At 33.0% G+C, this 18,363-nt stretch overlaps 2 protein-coding genes and 1 pseudogene across 3 annotated transcripts in view; 1 reads left to right on the top strand and 2 right to left on the bottom strand.

Annotated features, from left to right (window-relative positions):
* Positions 1-909: 909 nt before the first annotated feature.
* LOC120212668 overlaps positions 910-18,363 on the bottom strand; it is a 29,540-nt gene continuing 12,086 nt past the window's right edge. Inside the window, exon 3 of the mRNA XM_039210888.1 lies at positions 910-1,618. Within this exon, the coding sequence (XP_039066819.1) occupies positions 1,078-1,581 (504 nt within the window). The 5' untranslated portion in view covers positions 1,582-1,618 and the 3' untranslated portion in view covers positions 910-1,077. The remainder of the gene's footprint in view (positions 1,619-18,363) is intronic.
* On the top strand, positions 6,696-9,024 carry LOC120212666 (prosaposin-like). 2 transcript variants are annotated; one of them, XM_039210886.1, is made up of 6 exons: positions 6,696-6,733; positions 7,399-7,524; positions 7,845-8,035; positions 8,168-8,365; positions 8,585-8,644; positions 8,728-9,024. In XM_039210886.1, exons 2-6 carry the CDS (start codon positions 7,422-7,424, stop codon positions 8,857-8,859), a joined length of 684 nt encoding a protein of 227 aa, XP_039066817.1. In that variant the 5' UTR covers positions 6,696-6,733; positions 7,399-7,421; the 3' UTR covers positions 8,860-9,024. The 2 variants fall into 2 exon arrangements, with proteins under 2 accessions (XP_039066817.1, XP_039066818.1); XM_039210887.1 differs by lacking the exon at positions 6,696-6,733 and adding an exon at positions 6,775-6,908 and having other exon boundaries at positions 7,417-7,524.
* Positions 9,623-11,196, bottom strand: LOC120212665 (annotated as a pseudogene).

Raw genomic sequence — 18,363 nt, 5'->3', positions numbered from 1 at the left:
TCGAGTTTAAACAGTTGTATCTGTAATGTGCGCGCGTTAGTTACGGTAATAAAGAATGAAATTGCAGAAGGATAATTATATCAGTGCGTCTGCTACAATAATTAGAAAACCCCAGCAGGTTTCCTCTGAGTGCAATGAGACGTGTTTTCTCTGGAAGGAGAAAGGAAGGGGCGAAAGATTCCAAAAAGAAACAAAACTCAACCCCAAATTAAATATGAAGATAGGAACCTCTTCATTAGAGTATTAAATAATCACACTGAGAAAGAGATCTACAAACAATCAATCACCCCAAATTGCTTAACTATGGTTTGTCAACTTCTAAAACTATGCAACGAAATCTTTAATGTCCTTTCAAAGAGTATGTCCCCTTTGATAGGGTTAGTTTAGAGCAGTGTAGGGTATAATAAATTAACATATGATCAAATTTGCAAAGAAAATCTCAGCTACTGCACAACTGTATAATTTAATAGTTGGCTTAACTAGTAAATTTGGCCTGGAATAATATTACAATTTTCGTTTTGGTTACTATTTTTTCTTCTTCAAAAGTCGCCTTTAAATTTTCATTTTGTAATAGTTGTTGGCCCGTCACTGAGTTGAAAAAACAATAATCCTTCAGTTAATTAATGAGTGATACATAAAAGAATAAATTTAAAGTTTGACAAGTTTCGATTATAATGCTCTAATTCTTTCTTAATTTGAGTTTTACACTAAATTTATCGTTATTATTTCTTCAACCTTAATCTGATATTAGATTTTATTTTTTTTTAAAATCACACAATCACGATTTCTTTTTCCAAAGTTGAAAAAAATGAATTAGTATTTGATTCGGTAATAAATAAGGACGATATTGACAGAAAAATTTACTAATATATATCTACTATTAGAGAAGAGGGGGAAAAATATTAACAGAGCACCTGATAAAAACGTCTTTTCCCCCAGCAAAACTACATGATTTAGTACCATAAATTCATCAGTTATGGGTGTTGAAGTAATCACAGAAGAACTAAAACACATACCTAGATTATTACAAAGTAAATCAACACAAATTAACGCGAGATAGATTCTCATCCACGAAGCTCACCAGTACTTCCCCCTACCAATATCGAAGCACAGAGTGGAAGTTGGCAACCCAATGGCTGCACCATGTTCCTCATCTGGGCTCGAAAATAGGCTCCTTTTCTGATCTTTTCTCGGTCTCATCGCTACAAACATTGGTGAAGAAAAAGGTGACGAAGGCAAAAGATTGCTGGTTTTCTTCAAACTGATCATCTTCGGGAACAATGCTTGCAAAAGACTAGATCTTGAGCGCTTATTCTTGATGGGTTTTGTGCCGGACTTGGAGTAGAAAGATGGAGGAGGAGTTAGAGGAGGGATGGATGTATCGGAGAATGTGTATTTGGGAGTACCGGGCTGAGACTCCCACATGAAAGGGACGGCACCGGAGAGACCGCCATAGTAGACCCTGAAAGAAGGATTGGTGACAGAGGTTTCCTTGGATAAAAGCCTGGAAAAGAACTTGTCGTCTTGCTTAATTTCCAGGGTCTTGTTGTGGGGCAGATGATCCAGGCTTGTGTTCAACATCTTCGGATGTGTTTTTGGAGTTTCGGTTATCAAAGGGCTAAGGAGATCATTTGAAGGAAGAGAAATCTAGAGCCACAGAGGAAAAAGTTTTGGGCTTCTTCTCTGTATACTTTTGGGGGTAATATAATATTAGAGCAGCAAGACCATCACCAAAAATTTAACTGACATTTACACTGGTATATGCATATGATACAAATATATATTAAATTCTAAAATAATTGTTTAAAATCAAATATTGATAATCAAGTTAGATTAAATATTACTTAAACGTCAATTCTCTGATGAAATTTATATTAAAGGAGAGATTGTTACGTATGCACAAGTTTAATTGATAATTATGTTAGATTTTGATGTGATTATTGTAATTTAAGATTATTTAATAATTAAGTATATATTATGTAAAAATTATTTTGGAACAAAGACCGTTAACATTCAAATATTTGATTATGTAAATATAGAATATGTCTTAAATTTTAGAATTTTGATATAAATTATAAGAGAGATTCAATTTTAAGTTAAATTTATGATACTTTATAACTTGTATTTGATTCGAGATTATGTTCATGAGAAAATAAGTTTTAAATCAAATGTATTCATGTATAACCTGAAGTTATCTTTATATTAATCATTTCCTAACAATGGTGTTTTTTCTTTCTTTCTGTTTGTACATTACAAATATCGATATTAGGACTTGATTTAAAGAAAATATATGAAGCGAATATTGAATGGTTTGTGTCATTCCACCCATTGATGAAGGAGGTTAAATGGAGCGATGTGGATATGAAAAGCCAGCATCATTGACGCTTATCAAATGGCTTTTGATTCATTAGCATTAGTATGAATAATGTCCCTTGCTGCATTCGGGGTCATGTTGACAAGAGCTCCTCCACTAGCAACATCAACCATCTTCATCTTTAAGGGAAGCAACCCTTCGTAGAAGTATTGAATAAGCTTTTTCTTGGTTAATCCGTATTGCGAAAAACTTGCACAAAGCTTTTTAAATCGCTCACAGTACTCGTAAAGCGACTCTCCATCTTTTTGTTTAATTCACAGGATATTTCTTCTCAATTCGCTTGTCTTTGCTGCTGGAAAAAATATGTCAAGAAAAGTTTGAGTTAAATCAACTCTTGTATTGACAAATTCAGAGGAAAGTAAAATAATCACTCTTTAGCTAAACTAGACAAAGAAAAAGGGAAATCATGTAATTTAATTTGGTCTTCAGATACTCTATGTGGTTTCATGCTTAAACAAACTATACAGAACTCTGTGAGATGCTTGTGCGGATTTTCACTGAGAACTCCGTGGAATGTACGAAGAAGATGAATAAGCCTTGTTTTAAGCTAAAACGGAGTTTCGCCTTGAGGGAAGGCAATGCAAAGAGGTTGTTGAACGATAGGTGCAGCGGTCAACTCCTGAATGGTGTGATCTGCTATTGGAATGGGTTCTTTGCGCCTGAACGGTGTAATTTGGTTCGAATTGTTGTTGTTTCCTTTTTTTCTCAAAGTGTTAGTCCACATATTCTCCGGGCTAGTGCTTCGATCTTAGGCTCAAAATCTACTAATTCACTCGAGTTCTGTCTATTTATAAATAAAAAACAAACTAATCAGTAACTTTTTTCGAAGTCCCTGGCAACGACGTCAGTTTGACACGAATCGTTTTGCTGTCATATAAATTCCTTAATCTCAAAATAAATAAAATAAAGTAGTAATAATGAGAGAGAAAAAAGGTCGACCCACAATGACTTTGAAAGTTGGTGATGTAGTTATTCTTAAGCTTGATCTGGGCAAAATTTAAAGATAAAAATGGAGGGAGTGAAATATTATAAAGAAAATAAAATTAAATCTAAAGAAAATAAATAAAGTAGTAGAGATAAAACTTATGTAGTAAAATCAGCCTCAGGCTTCCACTTTGCCTCAAATTCCATCGATCATTGAATAATATTTTTCACTTCAGATTCATGTTAGTTACAGTCTACATGGCCCAACCCCTGTAACTTATTTTTTTCTCTACGATAAACCAACAATTCAAAATCAATCTTTGAATTTCAATCTTTTTGTAGACTAACTGCGACAATCATTGCTAGCGCCAACTTAATTAAAAGATTTGGAAAACCCGACTCGGACTATAGCGTCTCGATGAGAATCGAATTTGATCTCAATTTCCCTTAACGGACCACTCCTAAGTGTTTTCATAGAAAGTCGAATGTGCTACAAGTCGATCCTTCCTCCCAATTGTTAATCGAAACCACAATCAAATCAATGTCCACTTTTTGAAATGAAAATGTTTTTTATTTTAAAAGGATGGTCGATTGTCAATTCTTGATTCCAAAAAATTGAGAATGTAACCTGAAGGGTATTAGATTCTTTTCAATTCTCACGATCGAAATTGAGTCATCGCTTTAGCATTTGGCTATGAAAAACTTAGCTAAGCATGATATAAATCATTCTTAGCATTTCAAAAAAAAACTTAAAGAAAAAATTGAAAAATAAAAGAAAGTGAAATAAAAGAAAAGAAGAATCTTATAAAACTAAAGAAAGAAATAAACAAACTAATCTGAGATATTTTTTCAGATTTACCCGGATGAGGTATTTATAGTCCTCTAAAAACCCTAAAAATGTAGCAAAAATTATAATAGATAATCCTTGGAAATTTTTTGAATTAAATCCTAAAAATAAAGATAATTCCTAATTTGAAATTCAAATTTGTGGCTGAGTCTTCCGTCCTCATGAAACTGCTGACTGGACCTTCTAGAAGCTACTGATTGGATGCCACGTCAGACACAGTCATGCCCTAAGTCATGCCCACTAAGCTGACATTCATTCCAGAAAATAAAAAAATTGTAGAATCGCACCATTTAAGCGTCGTTTTTAGAATCCAACATCTTACATAGAAAACAAGTGAAAATGCTCGAATTAGCAACAAAAACCGATAGAATCAAGGAGTAATTAACAATAAAATAGTAACTATTTAAAGCACTTATCAATTAAAGTCTACAAGGCCCAACCCTTGTAACTTACTTTTCTATATAGTAAACTGATATTCCCAACTCTATCTCCGAAATTTAGTCTTTGTTGGACTAACCATGGCTATCTCCGTTAGCACCAATACAACTTTAAGCACTGGAGAAGCCCAACTCTCTCAATGAGAATCGAACCCGATCTCAATTTACCTTAGCGGATTGCCACTAAGTTTATTCATAGGAAGTCGAATTACAACCAACTAATTATTCCTCCCAACAGTAAATCAAAACAACATCCAAATCAACGTCGACTTTTTAAAATGAAAGTGTAAACATTTTAAAGAAAAGGTCGATTGTCAAATCAAGATTTCAGAAAATAAAAAATGTTATCTGAAAATGTTAAATGTTTTTTAATTCTCACAATCGAAATTGATTTGTCGCTAAGCCTTTGGGCCCTTTGGCTAATTGAAATTCAGATTGAAATCATACTTAGCATTTTTTTTTAAAAGAAAGTAAAAACTAAAATAAAAAGAAAATTAAAAGGAAAATAAAACTTTTATAAAAATAACCCTAAAAAAATCAAATTAAATACATCTTTCAAGCTTCACCTTAAGAGAACATTTATAGCCTAAAGAATCAAAAGAGATGAACTTCCTGAAGAAAATATTCAAAATAGAATACCCTAATAACAATTCAAAAGATTTATCCAAAATATTTATCTTAAAAATTCAAACTTAGAATCCTAAAATAATTTTTCCCGTCCTCCTTCTAGAAAATGCGGACTGTACTTTCTAGAAACTACAACTGCTGACTGGGTCGTCAGATTCTACCACGTCAGACCGCGTCATGCCCCAAATCGTGTCCATGTCTTCAACCACAATTCCATAAATAAAAAAATGCAAAATGCGTCCTATTTGTTGCTAGTCCTGAAAAATAAGTTCCTGCATAAAAATAAGCAAAACAAATCCAAATCAGTAACATCGAATAAACAATTAGGAATAATTATCAACAAATATATATAAATCTAATCACTCATGTGATATGCACTTATTTTTAACAAAAGATTATTTAGACATTAAAACGTTTTTCGAGACATAATTTAGACATTTATTTTTTGTATTAAACCTTGATATTACCTTCTGTTGTAGTTTATTAACTTTCGAGATCAATTTTTTAACTTTAATTATACTTATTTTAAATAATTAAATTTTGGGTTGATTTGTTGAGTCTCTCGAGTATTAAAAGTTACGAAATGATTACTCTATTATTTATTATGTTCTAAATTCATTCTTTTCCGTTAATAATTGATAACATTCTGAGCTAGATGTTAATATGTTATCTGGGATACGATAAAATATAATCTCAGAATCTCAAACGACTATAATATTTCAAACAATAGATTAACATCTAACTCAGACGGTTAATTTTTTAACGGAAAATGATGATTTTGAAACATAATAAATAGTCAGATGATCATCTTATAACTTTTAATAGTCAGTTGACTCAACAAAACAACTTCCTATAATTATAAGATCATTTTATAATTTTGATAGTCGATGAGTCAACAAAACATTATCAAATAATTAGAGACCATTAGTATACTTTGTCCTTGAATTCTATAAAATACTTATTTAAAAATCATTTCATTGGAAGTTTTAAAAAATTAGAATTTTTTATTTAAATAATAAAAATGTAAAATTAAAAAATTGATTACCATAATATGACCCTGAAAATTACGCACTTCTATACTAAAGATTCCCTTTAGAAAGCTGATTAAGGACGAACCAGACAAGTGTTATATTTAAAATTTTATTTGAGTTTATTCTATAAAAAATCGATAATTAATATGTATGTGATCATTTTTAAAAATATTTTTAAATTTACTACTGAATTTATGAGGTAAGTGGGAGCTTGATATTTATATATATAACAAAATTAAAGGTTAATTTTTATGTATTCAGATTTCATACTCAACAAAATATCGTGTTAGTTAGAAGCTAGTCATACACGAAACGAAATGTAGACAAAGACAAAATGAACCATTAATTGACATAAACGCGGTCGTTTAACCTGGACAGAGTGTTTGTGTCCGCAGAGGAGCAAAACCTAATGAAATTGTAGATGAGTGTAAAAAGGGCAGCGCCAACTATTGCCCAATAATAATACCATCTTTCTCTTCCGCTGACTGTTCTTGTAAAACTATTGTCTTCCATCCATTTTGTTTCTGTTTTCATACATCTATCTTCTTCTTTTTCATATTATTTTCTTCCCAATTTTATGCAAAATCTTTGATGGAGTTTTCTTAAATTATTACTTCTTTGTCCAAATCTCTGGTTTCTCTTTCATCTTACATGTTTCTGTTCATCATGTCATGTTTTTAGTTTTAAGCATTTAAAGACTCAAAAGTATATTAATTTGTTATGAGTTATAAGTTTTGGGTTTTGGAAGAATTTGATTTTGAATGTTTCTGCTATTATGCTTAGCTTGTGATTCAATAACTACTAGTCTCCTGGTATCCGAGTTGTAACAATCCTTGTCAGAGCCTCAGAGGGATAACTGACAAGAGAGACTGGAGATATAACTGGTAATTAAGGGCAGGGATTTAAATTGTGATGTAGGCTACGTTTTCCGTTTTGTTAGGTTTATTTCCGTTACAGGCATAACATATATTATTACCGTTATTGCGGGTATCATGATCATGATCTTTTAAAATTCACACAACTTATTCTAAAATATGATAGTTTTAATTGCCGCAAGAGACTCTTAGATATTTTTAGTTTTATCGTAACAGAACAATAACCTGAATAACAGACCACTATTGCTGGTATTGACCGTTATGCATTAAATTGCAGCCGCCATCCAATAACTTATTCCAGGCACTATGGGTGTGAGATTTGGGATCTTATTCCTCTTTGTGTTGGGTGCTAGCTGCGCACGTGATGCTAGACAACTCGAAGCCGCTCCACTGGTAGCCTCTGATGAATAGGGTAATTCCTTTAAGAGTTCCGGTAATCTTCGTTGATGTTACCGTGATACCGTCTCTCCACGGTTTGAGTTTTTTGCTGTGGGGGCTCTTATTTGTTACTGATTAGTAATCCATATTCAGATGTTGTTACTGCCTAATAATGGTTGAACTGAATCTATTGATGAATATTTTCTAAGGTCCCTTAAATTTCTTGCTTGTGATAGTTTTGCACATGCATACCTTTCTCAATTCAGAACTTGAATATTGTTAACTTTTATAATAGAGATTATTCAATGAAAGTGTGAAAATAATCAACAAAATCACACAGAATTCTTGGTGCAGTTGTGCAGATAAACCAGGGTCGAGATGAGGAAATAGTAGTAAACATTGTTCGGAATGACAACGTGTGCACATTGTGTGAGGAGTATGCTACTGAAGGTATAGATTTCCTTTCACGAAACAAGACCCAGACCAAGATAGTTAAGCTGCTTCACAATAGCTGCTCCCGTATACCGTCTTTCGAGCAGCAGGTAGTTATCTAGCTTTACTTAAATGGTGGTGTTCCACTTGATATTTTGTGTATATTTTTCAAAAAGTGTTCCTTAATGCCCTTTTTCTTAAGTGCAAAGATACTAAATGGCCATCTGATCTGTTTTGCGTAGTGCATTACACTGGTGGACTACTATGTTTCTCTCTTCTTCGTGGAGATCTCTTCGATACGGCCCGGAGTTGTCTGTCAAAGGGTCAAACTATGTCAGAAAGTTGCACTTATCTCTTCACAAATCCGTGAAAATAGCTGCGGAGTATGCCACCGTGCTGTTTCAGAAGTTTTAACGAAATTAAAAGATCCTGATACGCAGGTTTGTATTAGTCCATTTCTTTTTAAACTACAGGGTCGATCTTTTGAATGTGCTAAAACGTGAGCTGCATAGTTGACATATAATGTATGTGGTATCGATTTGTTAGTGGGAGGTGGAAATGTTGAAATATTGTGGATTTGTTACTTGTGTATGTACCTTTTGCAATAAAACAGACATCAATGTTGCTAATTCGATACACATTTTCTGCATTTGTTCCAGCTGGAGATAATCGAGATCCTTTTGAAGGCTTGCAATTCAGTGCAGAACTACGTGAAAAAGGTTGGTGTCGTCTTTTGAAGAACTTACCGGTGCTTTAACTGCAAGTCTTATATGCGTTTTCTGATATCATGTGTTCTTGACAGTGTAAGAAGATGGTTTTCGAGTACGGACCTCTGATCCTTGTGAATGCAGAGCATTTTCTGGAAACGACCGATATTTGCACCATACTGCATGCATGTAATGGTGCAAAGCAAGCATTTGTGGCAGATTCATAAATGTTGCCTCAAACCAAAGGAATACGTGGCTTGTAAGATAGTGTACATGGTATAATAGGTTTTACTCATGCAACTGTGCATGTACAAGTAGAATAACATTGAAATGTTCATAAGATATGTACCGCACAAATTTGGTTGCTTCTCAAAGTTGAAATCCGAATTGTACATGGCATTCTCAAACAATGAAATCCTTATAATAAAGAGGAGTCGTTGCAGGTTCAAGGGGCTTAGGATATTGACGAGGACTAATGACTATATATGTTTGGTTGGGAGTTTTTTTAGGGATCTCCATGGTTCCTTAATAATCATTTACTGGTTTTTCAGTAGTTGATGCTATCTGAGGATCTCCTTGTTCTAATGTTTTTTTCTTCCCCAAGTTTTGAAAGTTTTTTTGTCAGGCTTTGTGTTCTTGATGTTTTTCAATTTTTTTGGTTTGTCATCCATCTCTGAAGGTCTCATAAAACAAAATATAAAATTATTTTCTTCTCAACAGGATTTACTAAATCAAAACGGTGGATTAGATTTTCTGATTATTTGATAAATCATTTGTCCCATTCGTTTGAAGATCATTGTTCGATGTTAACTAGTGGTCAGTGTAACTTTATGTGGCAACCACGAAGTCAACAATTAAGATTTGATGCCAATTGGTTGTTGGAGGGGCGATTCGAAGATGAGATTAATGAGTGTTTGAAGACATCAATTGATAGTGTTTCGGATGGATTATTCATTCCATCTCGGGAAAAATACAAGAACAGCCTAATCCTGAATGAACTAAACTTGCTTTGAAGCTTGCAATTGAATTGAAATTAAAGATGGAATCCGGGCGTCAGTCCGATTTATCGGAGAATCTAGCAAAACATAAGTAATTTTCTGTTTTGTTTTCCTTGTCTTGTATGTAATACATGTATGTACTACAACCGCTGGTTGTAAGATTCACAGCAAAGACTTTACAAATGAATAATGATCCATTTAATTTTTATATACCAAATCGGAAAGTTTTGGCCACAACTTACCATTCCATATTCCAACGCTTGCGCCGGCGTTAAAATCCCGGCGCCCCACCTCCACCACCACCAAGTTTCCCGTTAACTCATAATGTCGACGGCGAGAATAAAATTACCATTATGCTCTTCCAACAGTATCCCATTCTCCCTTCTCTTCTTCACCTTCACGTTCTCCGTTCTTCTCACCTCTTCATCGATTCTCTCTATGATTTTCTCCGGTTTCTGCTCCGATATAAACCGCTCTCTCCGGACTGAAGGCTCAGCCTCGTCAAACAAACCGGAGAGATCGAAACCGGATGAAAATGAGATTATATCGAAGGCGTTTAAGCACTTCTTGCCCTGAGTTTCTTCTTTGAGAACAAAATCTTCATCATGGAATTTGATTTCATTGTGACCTTTGTTGAACCAAGTGTCGTTGATGATTTCATCGACGGTGATCCTCGTATCAGGATTGGGATCGAGAAGCCGGCATATGAATCGCCGGAGATCAGCCGACGTCCATTTCGGGAACTGGAATTCGCCTTTAAACATTCGTTGGTACATCACCACCTGATTGGGGTCTTTGAACGGTAAATATCCGGCGTGGAGGACGTACAAAATGACGCCGCATGACCACACGTCGACTTTAGCGCCATCGTATCCTTTCCTCGCCAGAATCTCCGGCGCCACGTAACCCGGAGTTCCGCATATAGTATGGAGGAGACCGTCGGGTCGTATCTGTTCCTTCACCGCACTGAGTCCGAAATCGGATATTTTCAAATCGTAGTTTTCGTCGAGGAGGAGATTTTCCGGTTTCAAATCGCGGTGGAACACGCCCCTCGAGTGACAATATCCGACGGCCGAAATCAGCTGCTGGAAATACCGACGGCAGAGATTTTCGCTGAAACGTCGTCCTTTAGCTATCCGGGTGAACAACTCCCCACCTTTGGCGAATTCCATAACGAAATAAACCTTGGTTTTCGAAGCCAAAACCTCGATGAGCTTGACGATGTTGCGGTGGCGCAACCGGCGCATGATAGCAATCTCCCTTTTAACATGCTCCGCGAATCCGCCTTTCAGAACTTTCTTCTTGCTCACGGCTTTGATCGCCACGCTCTGCCCCGTCTTCAAATTCCGAGCGTGATAAACCTTGGCGAACGCCCCTCGACCCAGCAACTTCAAGATCTCGTATTTCCCGAACAGGGTGTTCTCCGATGGGAGCTCCGACGACTCATTGGTTGTGCTGTAACTGCGCGTGTCTTCAACCTCGGGCATTGTTCTCAAACCCCAAAGAAACAAACTTTATGTTGAATCTTTAATAAAATGCATGGAAAAAGATTATAAATGAGGTTCGACCTTATCGTTTAAGTAAAACAAAAGAGAGAGAGGCGAGGAAGTTCGAACTGAAATTTGGTTACAGACAGAGTGGATCACTTATGACTCAGCTGGATAGCACTGCAATTTAAAGCATTTTATGAAATGGTAGATTGGAACAGGTTTTTGCCTTTTCGCAAAACTAAACACCTGGATTATTTAATTTGTTTTTGTCTCAAAAATAAATTATTTTTTATTTATCTATTTTTATTTTTATCATATTTCAGTTTTGTTTTAATTATTAGTCGTTAAATTTAATTGTTAACTTCACATAAAAGATGATATGATATAGTATAATAATAATTTTAATTTTTAAAACTTTAACATTATATCAAATTTATTATACTTTAAAATAATTAAAAAATCTCAGTATTTAAAAATCCTACTAATTTAGCCCTTACAATATAGGGTCGAGTAAAATTCGAATAAAAAATAATATTTTTTTAATTTGATTTGATTCTGAAATATTCAAATCGGCTTGACTAACAAAATTAGAAATAGCTGCTAAGCAATTGCGTTTATTTTTTAATGATAAGTGATTAAAACGAAAGAAAATTATTGATGTTTAGATATGTAATTTATACTATACTGTATCATATTTATTTAGTATATGAGATCATTACGAGTTGCTACATGCATTACCGAAGGGCTCTGAGGGAACTCGATGGGTCATCCGATCTCACGTACATCTTCCATTGGATTTTTTTAGTACAATTTAAATAAAAAAAAACTATGCATTAATCATTAAATCAAATGTTGGGATGCAATCACAAGCAAACATTGAAGCTAGAAGTGTTGATGTCCATTGGATGGTACATAAAGGAAAGTCGTTCATTTTTTGTTCTCAAACTTTGTTGGAATGTGGCGAATGGTGATTCCAATTGCCCATTTCATTCATCCGAAAGCTTTTCTCTACCTCCTTCTCCATTCTTCTCTTTTAAATTTAGTAAAAAAAATGATGTATTATTTGAAATTTTCCTCCTAAAATACTATTTTAATGATTATTTCTCTTGTAAGAAAATATATACATAAGATAATAAAAATGAGGGATAAACTACACGTTGAGTATTTTAACTATCATTTTTAATTATATTTTGGTCATCAATTTATTTTCCTTTAAATCATGTTTAACATTACGTTTTGATTTCATTTTATTCGTCTACCGTTAAAAAGTTAACGATGATACTAATGTGTTTTCATAAGGTAATGTCATATCAGTAGTGATTTTTTTTTTAAAATTACGTCAACAGTTCTATTAATTTTTTTTAACGATAAGTAACAAAAATGAAACTAAAACGTAAAATTAAGTACAATTTAAAAAATAATAGTTATTAAATGAATAAAATAAAAAAATAGTTAAGAAAGTAAACGTATACTTTACCCTAAAATGAGTTCTATTTCAAAAGACAAAACGTAAGTATATGGAAAAGGACAATTAAATAGATAGCTATAGAATTGGTTTTATATTAAAAATAACAAAGGTTTTGAATTAAATTAATTGTTGCTATGATTGCGTGTATCTTTTTAGAGGATGTAAAAGGCCAAGCAAAGGTAGCAGAATAAAAATCTGTTTCCTGATTGGCTTTCTCATATAGGCTCCACAACGTTGTCAAAGGACGACTTATTCACCGGGTTAAATAGCTATTATATTTTCATTTTACTATTAAACATGTAGGTTAAGGTCGGCTAATTAATTAAGTAAAAATATTGAAAATTTTTAAAAATCGCTCTAATGGTGATGGTTGTATCAGACAACAATAACATACGAGCTTATCGAGAGCTTATTAAGAATAATCTCGTAATTTCAATTCACTCTAATTTAAGAAAACCTCCTTATTTAGAAGGTTATGATAGTAGTATCACATGCAATTGTTACTAAGAAAGCTCGGTTCATACTAAAAAGGATTATAGAGTTTTAAAAAATAAGATACAAAATTTGACATATTGACGCTTGAAAAGTAACGAGTAACCCACTGAGAATGAAATCTTTAAGACGAACTAATAGTTAGAGATTCAATGGAGAGAGTTGAGCTTGATTGACTGATATAAGATAAAGAGTGTTCACTTGTTACGAAATTTTTCTCCCTCCACATAAAAAAGGAATTATTCATCACTTTCACCGTTGAGCTTAAAAAGAGTTTTTAATTGAAATTTAATTAAGAATCGCACTCCACACAAAGACAAAGGTGAAAAAAAGTATATATATATATATATATATATTTACAATAAGTTAGCCAATTCTAACATACTACGAGGATATTGCTTATAAACTAAGGACAAAGAATAAGAAGATGTGTTTCAGTCATAAGAAACGATTTGTGTTTTAAATTTTGATAAAAAAATAATTAAAAATATTAAGTTTACAAAAAAAATGATTGAACAAAGGAAACATGAAATGAACAAAATGAAAAGCATATTGAGCAAAGGAAACATGAAATGAACAAAATGAAAAGCATACAGATCAAGTTTCTTTTAAAATTTGACTCTCTTAAGCATGGTTACCTTCAAACTGAATTATACAGCACAATATTTGATCTAGCATATGTCACATTCCAAATTTTAGGGTACTAAATTTGATTATTTTATAAATTTAGTGCCTTTCAGGAAATTATCAAAAGTTAAAGATCTTTTAGTGTAAATTACCCATAGGTTGTTTAAAAACCTTTTCCCTCCTCCTTTTCCCTGTTCGTGTAACCCCACCTTCCTCCGTTATCATTATTCTGTTTAATTGCTTTTGATTGCCGTCCTTTTGGTCGTGAAGCACCGTCGGTATCTCATTGTTTTTCGTGTCATTCCTATTCGTCCGATGGTCTCGGTTTTTCCATCGTCGATGGTGTTAACGTTTTGGAGAAGGAAAAGTTATGGGTTTACAAGAAAACTCAAATTTAGTCGTTCATCGTCGCAAACCAATCCCGATAAGTTGTTACCCCTGCACCCAAATGTAATTCTAGAATATTCCATTGAAGACTAGCCAGCGGAGGAGTCCTCACGTGCTCCCATACACCGCCAAACAACTAAATAAAATGGGACCTAAAAATAATATCACTCTATGAGTAATAACACTCTATTTTTTTAATTTATAGTTCAATTTCGGTTCGATTTAAGAGAATAAATATATAATTCAGTTCGGTTTCAATTTTTCTATACGAAAAATCTTTTGAACCGAACCAAACCCAATTAAAAAAATAAAAGAAAAAAATATCTAAAATAAATTCGTTTTGAATTTATTACAAGACAAATTGAAATAAATAAAATCTTAAAACTAGTAATATTTTTTTATAAATTTAATTTTATAAATTTCCACTCGATTTAATCTTTAAATTTGTTTTTCTTAGAGGTCGAGTTTAAAAAATAGTGAACAATAAAAAATCGCTAAACTGAACTGACCCGACCCACCCAAACCGAAAATTGTGATTTTTATGCCATTCGATTTTGGTTTTAATTTCTCAAAACTCGCAATGTGTGGTTCAGTTCAGATTTTAGTGAAGAACTGAACTGAACTGAACCGAATACACCCCTAGATTAAATCCCCTTCCTGATTCTACATGAGATTAAATCCCCGTCCTAATTCTATATGGGATTAAATCTCTGTCATGTTTCTGCATGAGATCATATCTCAGTCCTGTTTTATTTGAGATTTTTTTGGAGGGATATATCCCCGTTCTAATTCTGTTTCTGACTGGGATCCTCTTAGGAGGGAACGTCCCCATCCTGATATCCGCGGTGAAAGGTAAATTGAGTCAATTTTCTGTTATAACTTTCTGGTAATGGTAAAATAGATTACTACTGCCTGAATTCAAGTTGCATCTTTATGATATGTCTGCTTTAATTATGATATGCAGTTGTTATATATTTTACTGTAGAGGACACATTAGGCTTAATAACTCACTTTCTAGTTTCTGTCTATTGGGATTAACAATGAAGCTCAAATGAACAGCCGAATGAATTGCCAAGAGGGGTTGAATTGGTTTTTGAGATAAATTTATGGAGTAAGGAGATTAAAAAGATATACAATTGGCACAAGGATTTATAGTGTTTTAACTTCTCAACCAAGTCTACATCCAGTACCTTAGCTCCTCACTAAGGATTTTCTAACAAATTCACTAATTCGGTCTTCCTTTTTACAGGATCAAGATATAATCTTTACACTCCCTAGCTTTTAACAGACTTATCTATAACCAATCCCTTTTCACAAAGAAAAGAAATGTAAACAAAAAAACCTCTCTAAGGTAGGGTGTTTACAAGAAATTTAAGCTCACAATAACAAGACCTAAAGATATACAATTAAGCTCACACAAAAATATTTACAATAGAAAGAAAATTAAAGATTGAAACCTTTTCTCTTGTGTATGAATGCTTGGATAGGTGTTGGTGACCTTCTTCAAATGTCCTCAACTTATTTTTATATGTTGGAATGAGTTTGTGGTCGTTTCTAGCCGTTGGATAATTTGGAGCCGTTGGGGATACTTTTTCTGTAAAATAAAACTACCCAGGATATGGAGTATCGATACTTTTTTTAATGAGTATTGTACTTCCTTTATAATTTTTAAATCAACTAGTTGTTACTAGCTGTTGGGCTTGACCAGTATCGATATTATGATCATGGTATCGATACTATTATGTAAAGTAGTATCGGTACCCCTTTGGGTATCGGTACCTATTTTGCATTCTATAATTTGAGCTATTTGAAAAACACCCGGTAGAGTTGATACTATCTTGAGAGTATCGATATTTCTCTTACCTTTGGTATCAGTACCACATAAATAGTATCGGTACTGTTCATGCAATATCGATATTGTAAAAATAGTATCAGTACTATGTATCCAAAAAATCAATTTTGTGCTCAAATTCTATTTTAATGGACTTTGAATTATTTTTAAAACTTTTGAAAACTTTGAACAAATTCAATTCAAGTCCAAAAACATTTTTCCTTAATTTGTTATATCAAAAAATTATAAAACATGGTTCAACAATCTCCCCCTTTTTAATATAACAGAACATTTGAACATTTGTTTTTTTGGCAAAACTCCCCCTTAATAAAACATTTAATGAAAAAGAGATATATTTTGGAATGTTAAAGCTCCCTCTTTTTCATTCTTGAAATTGATTTTTTCAAACTCATACTTCTCTTTTTGTTATATAAAAATAATTCAACTTTAAAGTTCAAAAATAACAATGGAGAGTAAGTGGTAAATTTTATATAAAAAATCATTCGAAAAATCAAAGCTCCCCCTCAATAAATGCAATCCAAACAAAAAATTGACTTTAAAAGTTGACACTTAAAGAAATTGAATTTTAACAAAGATGAACAAACAGTTAGTAGCACAAGAAATTCAATATATCCAAGTCTAAAAAACTTTATGCAATACTAATTGTTGAATTTAAGTGCATGCGCATAAAGCTATCCAAAAATGTTATGCATTTGAAAAATTGTTATCAATTGTTAGAGAGATATCATTTGCAATAACTCACTTGCATAAACAATTAAATTTAAGGTCAAAAATTAAAATTTGTAAAATCAAAGCTTTAAAATCATTATGATGAACTAAAAATTATGAAAATCATTAAAACTTTAAATGTTCATCATAATACACTTTTCAACATACATGAGATGAAAAACATAAACTTATTTAAAATCAAAACTCATGCATGCTTAAAAACTAAATGAGCAACCAATTAATCAGAAACAAAATCATTAAGCTTAGAGGTTATCCATCATTCTTTTGAGTGGCTAGAGCATTCAAATAACTTGGCATTTCACTTCATTTGCTCCAACACACCTACAAGAGACATTTTGTTATTATGGAACTAGATGAATTATTTAAAATGATTTCCTTTTCTTTTGTTAAGCATTCAAGCTTAACTTTTTAAATTAAAGTATTCTTTTTTCAAAATTTTCAATTTTTACTTTTGAAAGCTCTAAATATTTTTTCAAAATTTCATTTTGATTTTCAAAACCCATTTTTGCTTTAAAAAAAATCGTTTTCAACTTTAAATTTTGAAATTATTTTCTTGTATTTGGAGTTCGTGGTCTCAAACTCCAAAAATAATTCATCGTATGCATCTTGTAACTCATTAAAAGAATATGAATTTAATTCATTTGAGTTAGATGATACCTCGAGCTCTTCAAGAGCCATTACACACATCACCTTTGTTGGTTCTTCTTTCTTGTTTCTATGTGTCTTTTCGAGCTTATTCTAAAGCTCATTGGCATTTGAACAAGAAGAAACTCTTTCATAAACATCAGGACCAAATGCACAAAGCAACATGTGCATGGCCTTGGCATTTAGTTAAGCTTTCTTCCGTTCTTGAGCACTCCACTCCTTTGTCTTCTTCTTTAGAGAAGAGTATTCGTTCTCGATCATCTCCCACGCATCAAGATCATTGGATTGGATGAATAGCTTTATTAATTTCTTCCAATGACGGTAGTTGGCTCCATTGAAGTATGGAGGCTTGTTGATCGGTTGGGAGGCTTGTTGATCGATTGAGAGTCTTCCATGTGGAACAAGTCAGAGGTGGAAACCATCTTCTCGGTTGTATCAGAAAAAGATAGAGCTTCTTCAAGGATCGTCCTAAGGTTGTTATACATTCTAATGAGTCAATATCTGATACCAATTGTTGGGATTAACGATGAAGCTCAAATGAACAACTGAATGAATTGCCAAGAGGGGTTGAATTGGTTTTTGAGATAAATTTAGGGAGTAAGGAGATTAAAAAGTAGATAATTGGCACAATGATTTATAGTGGTTTGACTTCTCAACCAAGTCTACATCCACTACCGTAGCTCTTCACTAAGGATTTTCTAACAAATTCACTAATTTGTTCTTTCTTTTTACAGGATCAAGAGATAACATTTACACTCCCTAGCTTTTAACAGACTTAACTAGAACCAATCTCCTTTTCACAAAGGAAAGAAATGTAAACAAGAAAACCTCTCTAAGGTAGGGTATTTACAAGAAATTTAAGCTCACAAAAACAAGACCTAAAGATATACAATTAAGCTCACGCACAAATATTCACAAGAGAAAGAAAATTAAAGATTGAAAAACTTTTCACTTGTGTATGAATGCTTAGATAGGTGTTGGTGACCTTCTTCAAGTGTCCTCGACTTGTTTTTATATGTTGGAATGAGTTTGTTGTCGTTTTT

This window comes from Hibiscus syriacus, unplaced genomic scaffold (genome assembly GCF_006381635.1).
Source record: "Hibiscus syriacus cultivar Baekdansim isolate YM2019G1 unplaced genomic scaffold, ASM638163v2 tig00110015_pilon, whole genome shotgun sequence".
NCBI classification, from domain to species: domain Eukaryota; kingdom Viridiplantae; phylum Streptophyta; class Magnoliopsida; order Malvales; family Malvaceae; genus Hibiscus; species Hibiscus syriacus.
Note: the sequence above shows the minus strand (reverse complement) of the source record. Positions and strands in the feature narration are given on the sequence as shown.

Bases quoted from the DNA above. Each gene is read 5' to 3' on its own strand.
- LOC120212666 (XM_039210886.1), top strand. From the start codon at position 7,422: ATGGGTGTGAGATTTGGGATCTTATTCCTCTTTGTGTTGGGTGCTAGC. The intron at 8,036-8,167 runs GTAGTTATCTAG...TGTTTTGCGTAG, and splicing joins TACCGTCTTTCGAGCAGCAG to TGCATTACACTGGTGGACTA. The intron at 8,645-8,727 runs GTTGGTGTCGTC...TGTTCTTGACAG, and splicing joins TGCAGAACTACGTGAAAAAG to TGTAAGAAGATGGTTTTCGA.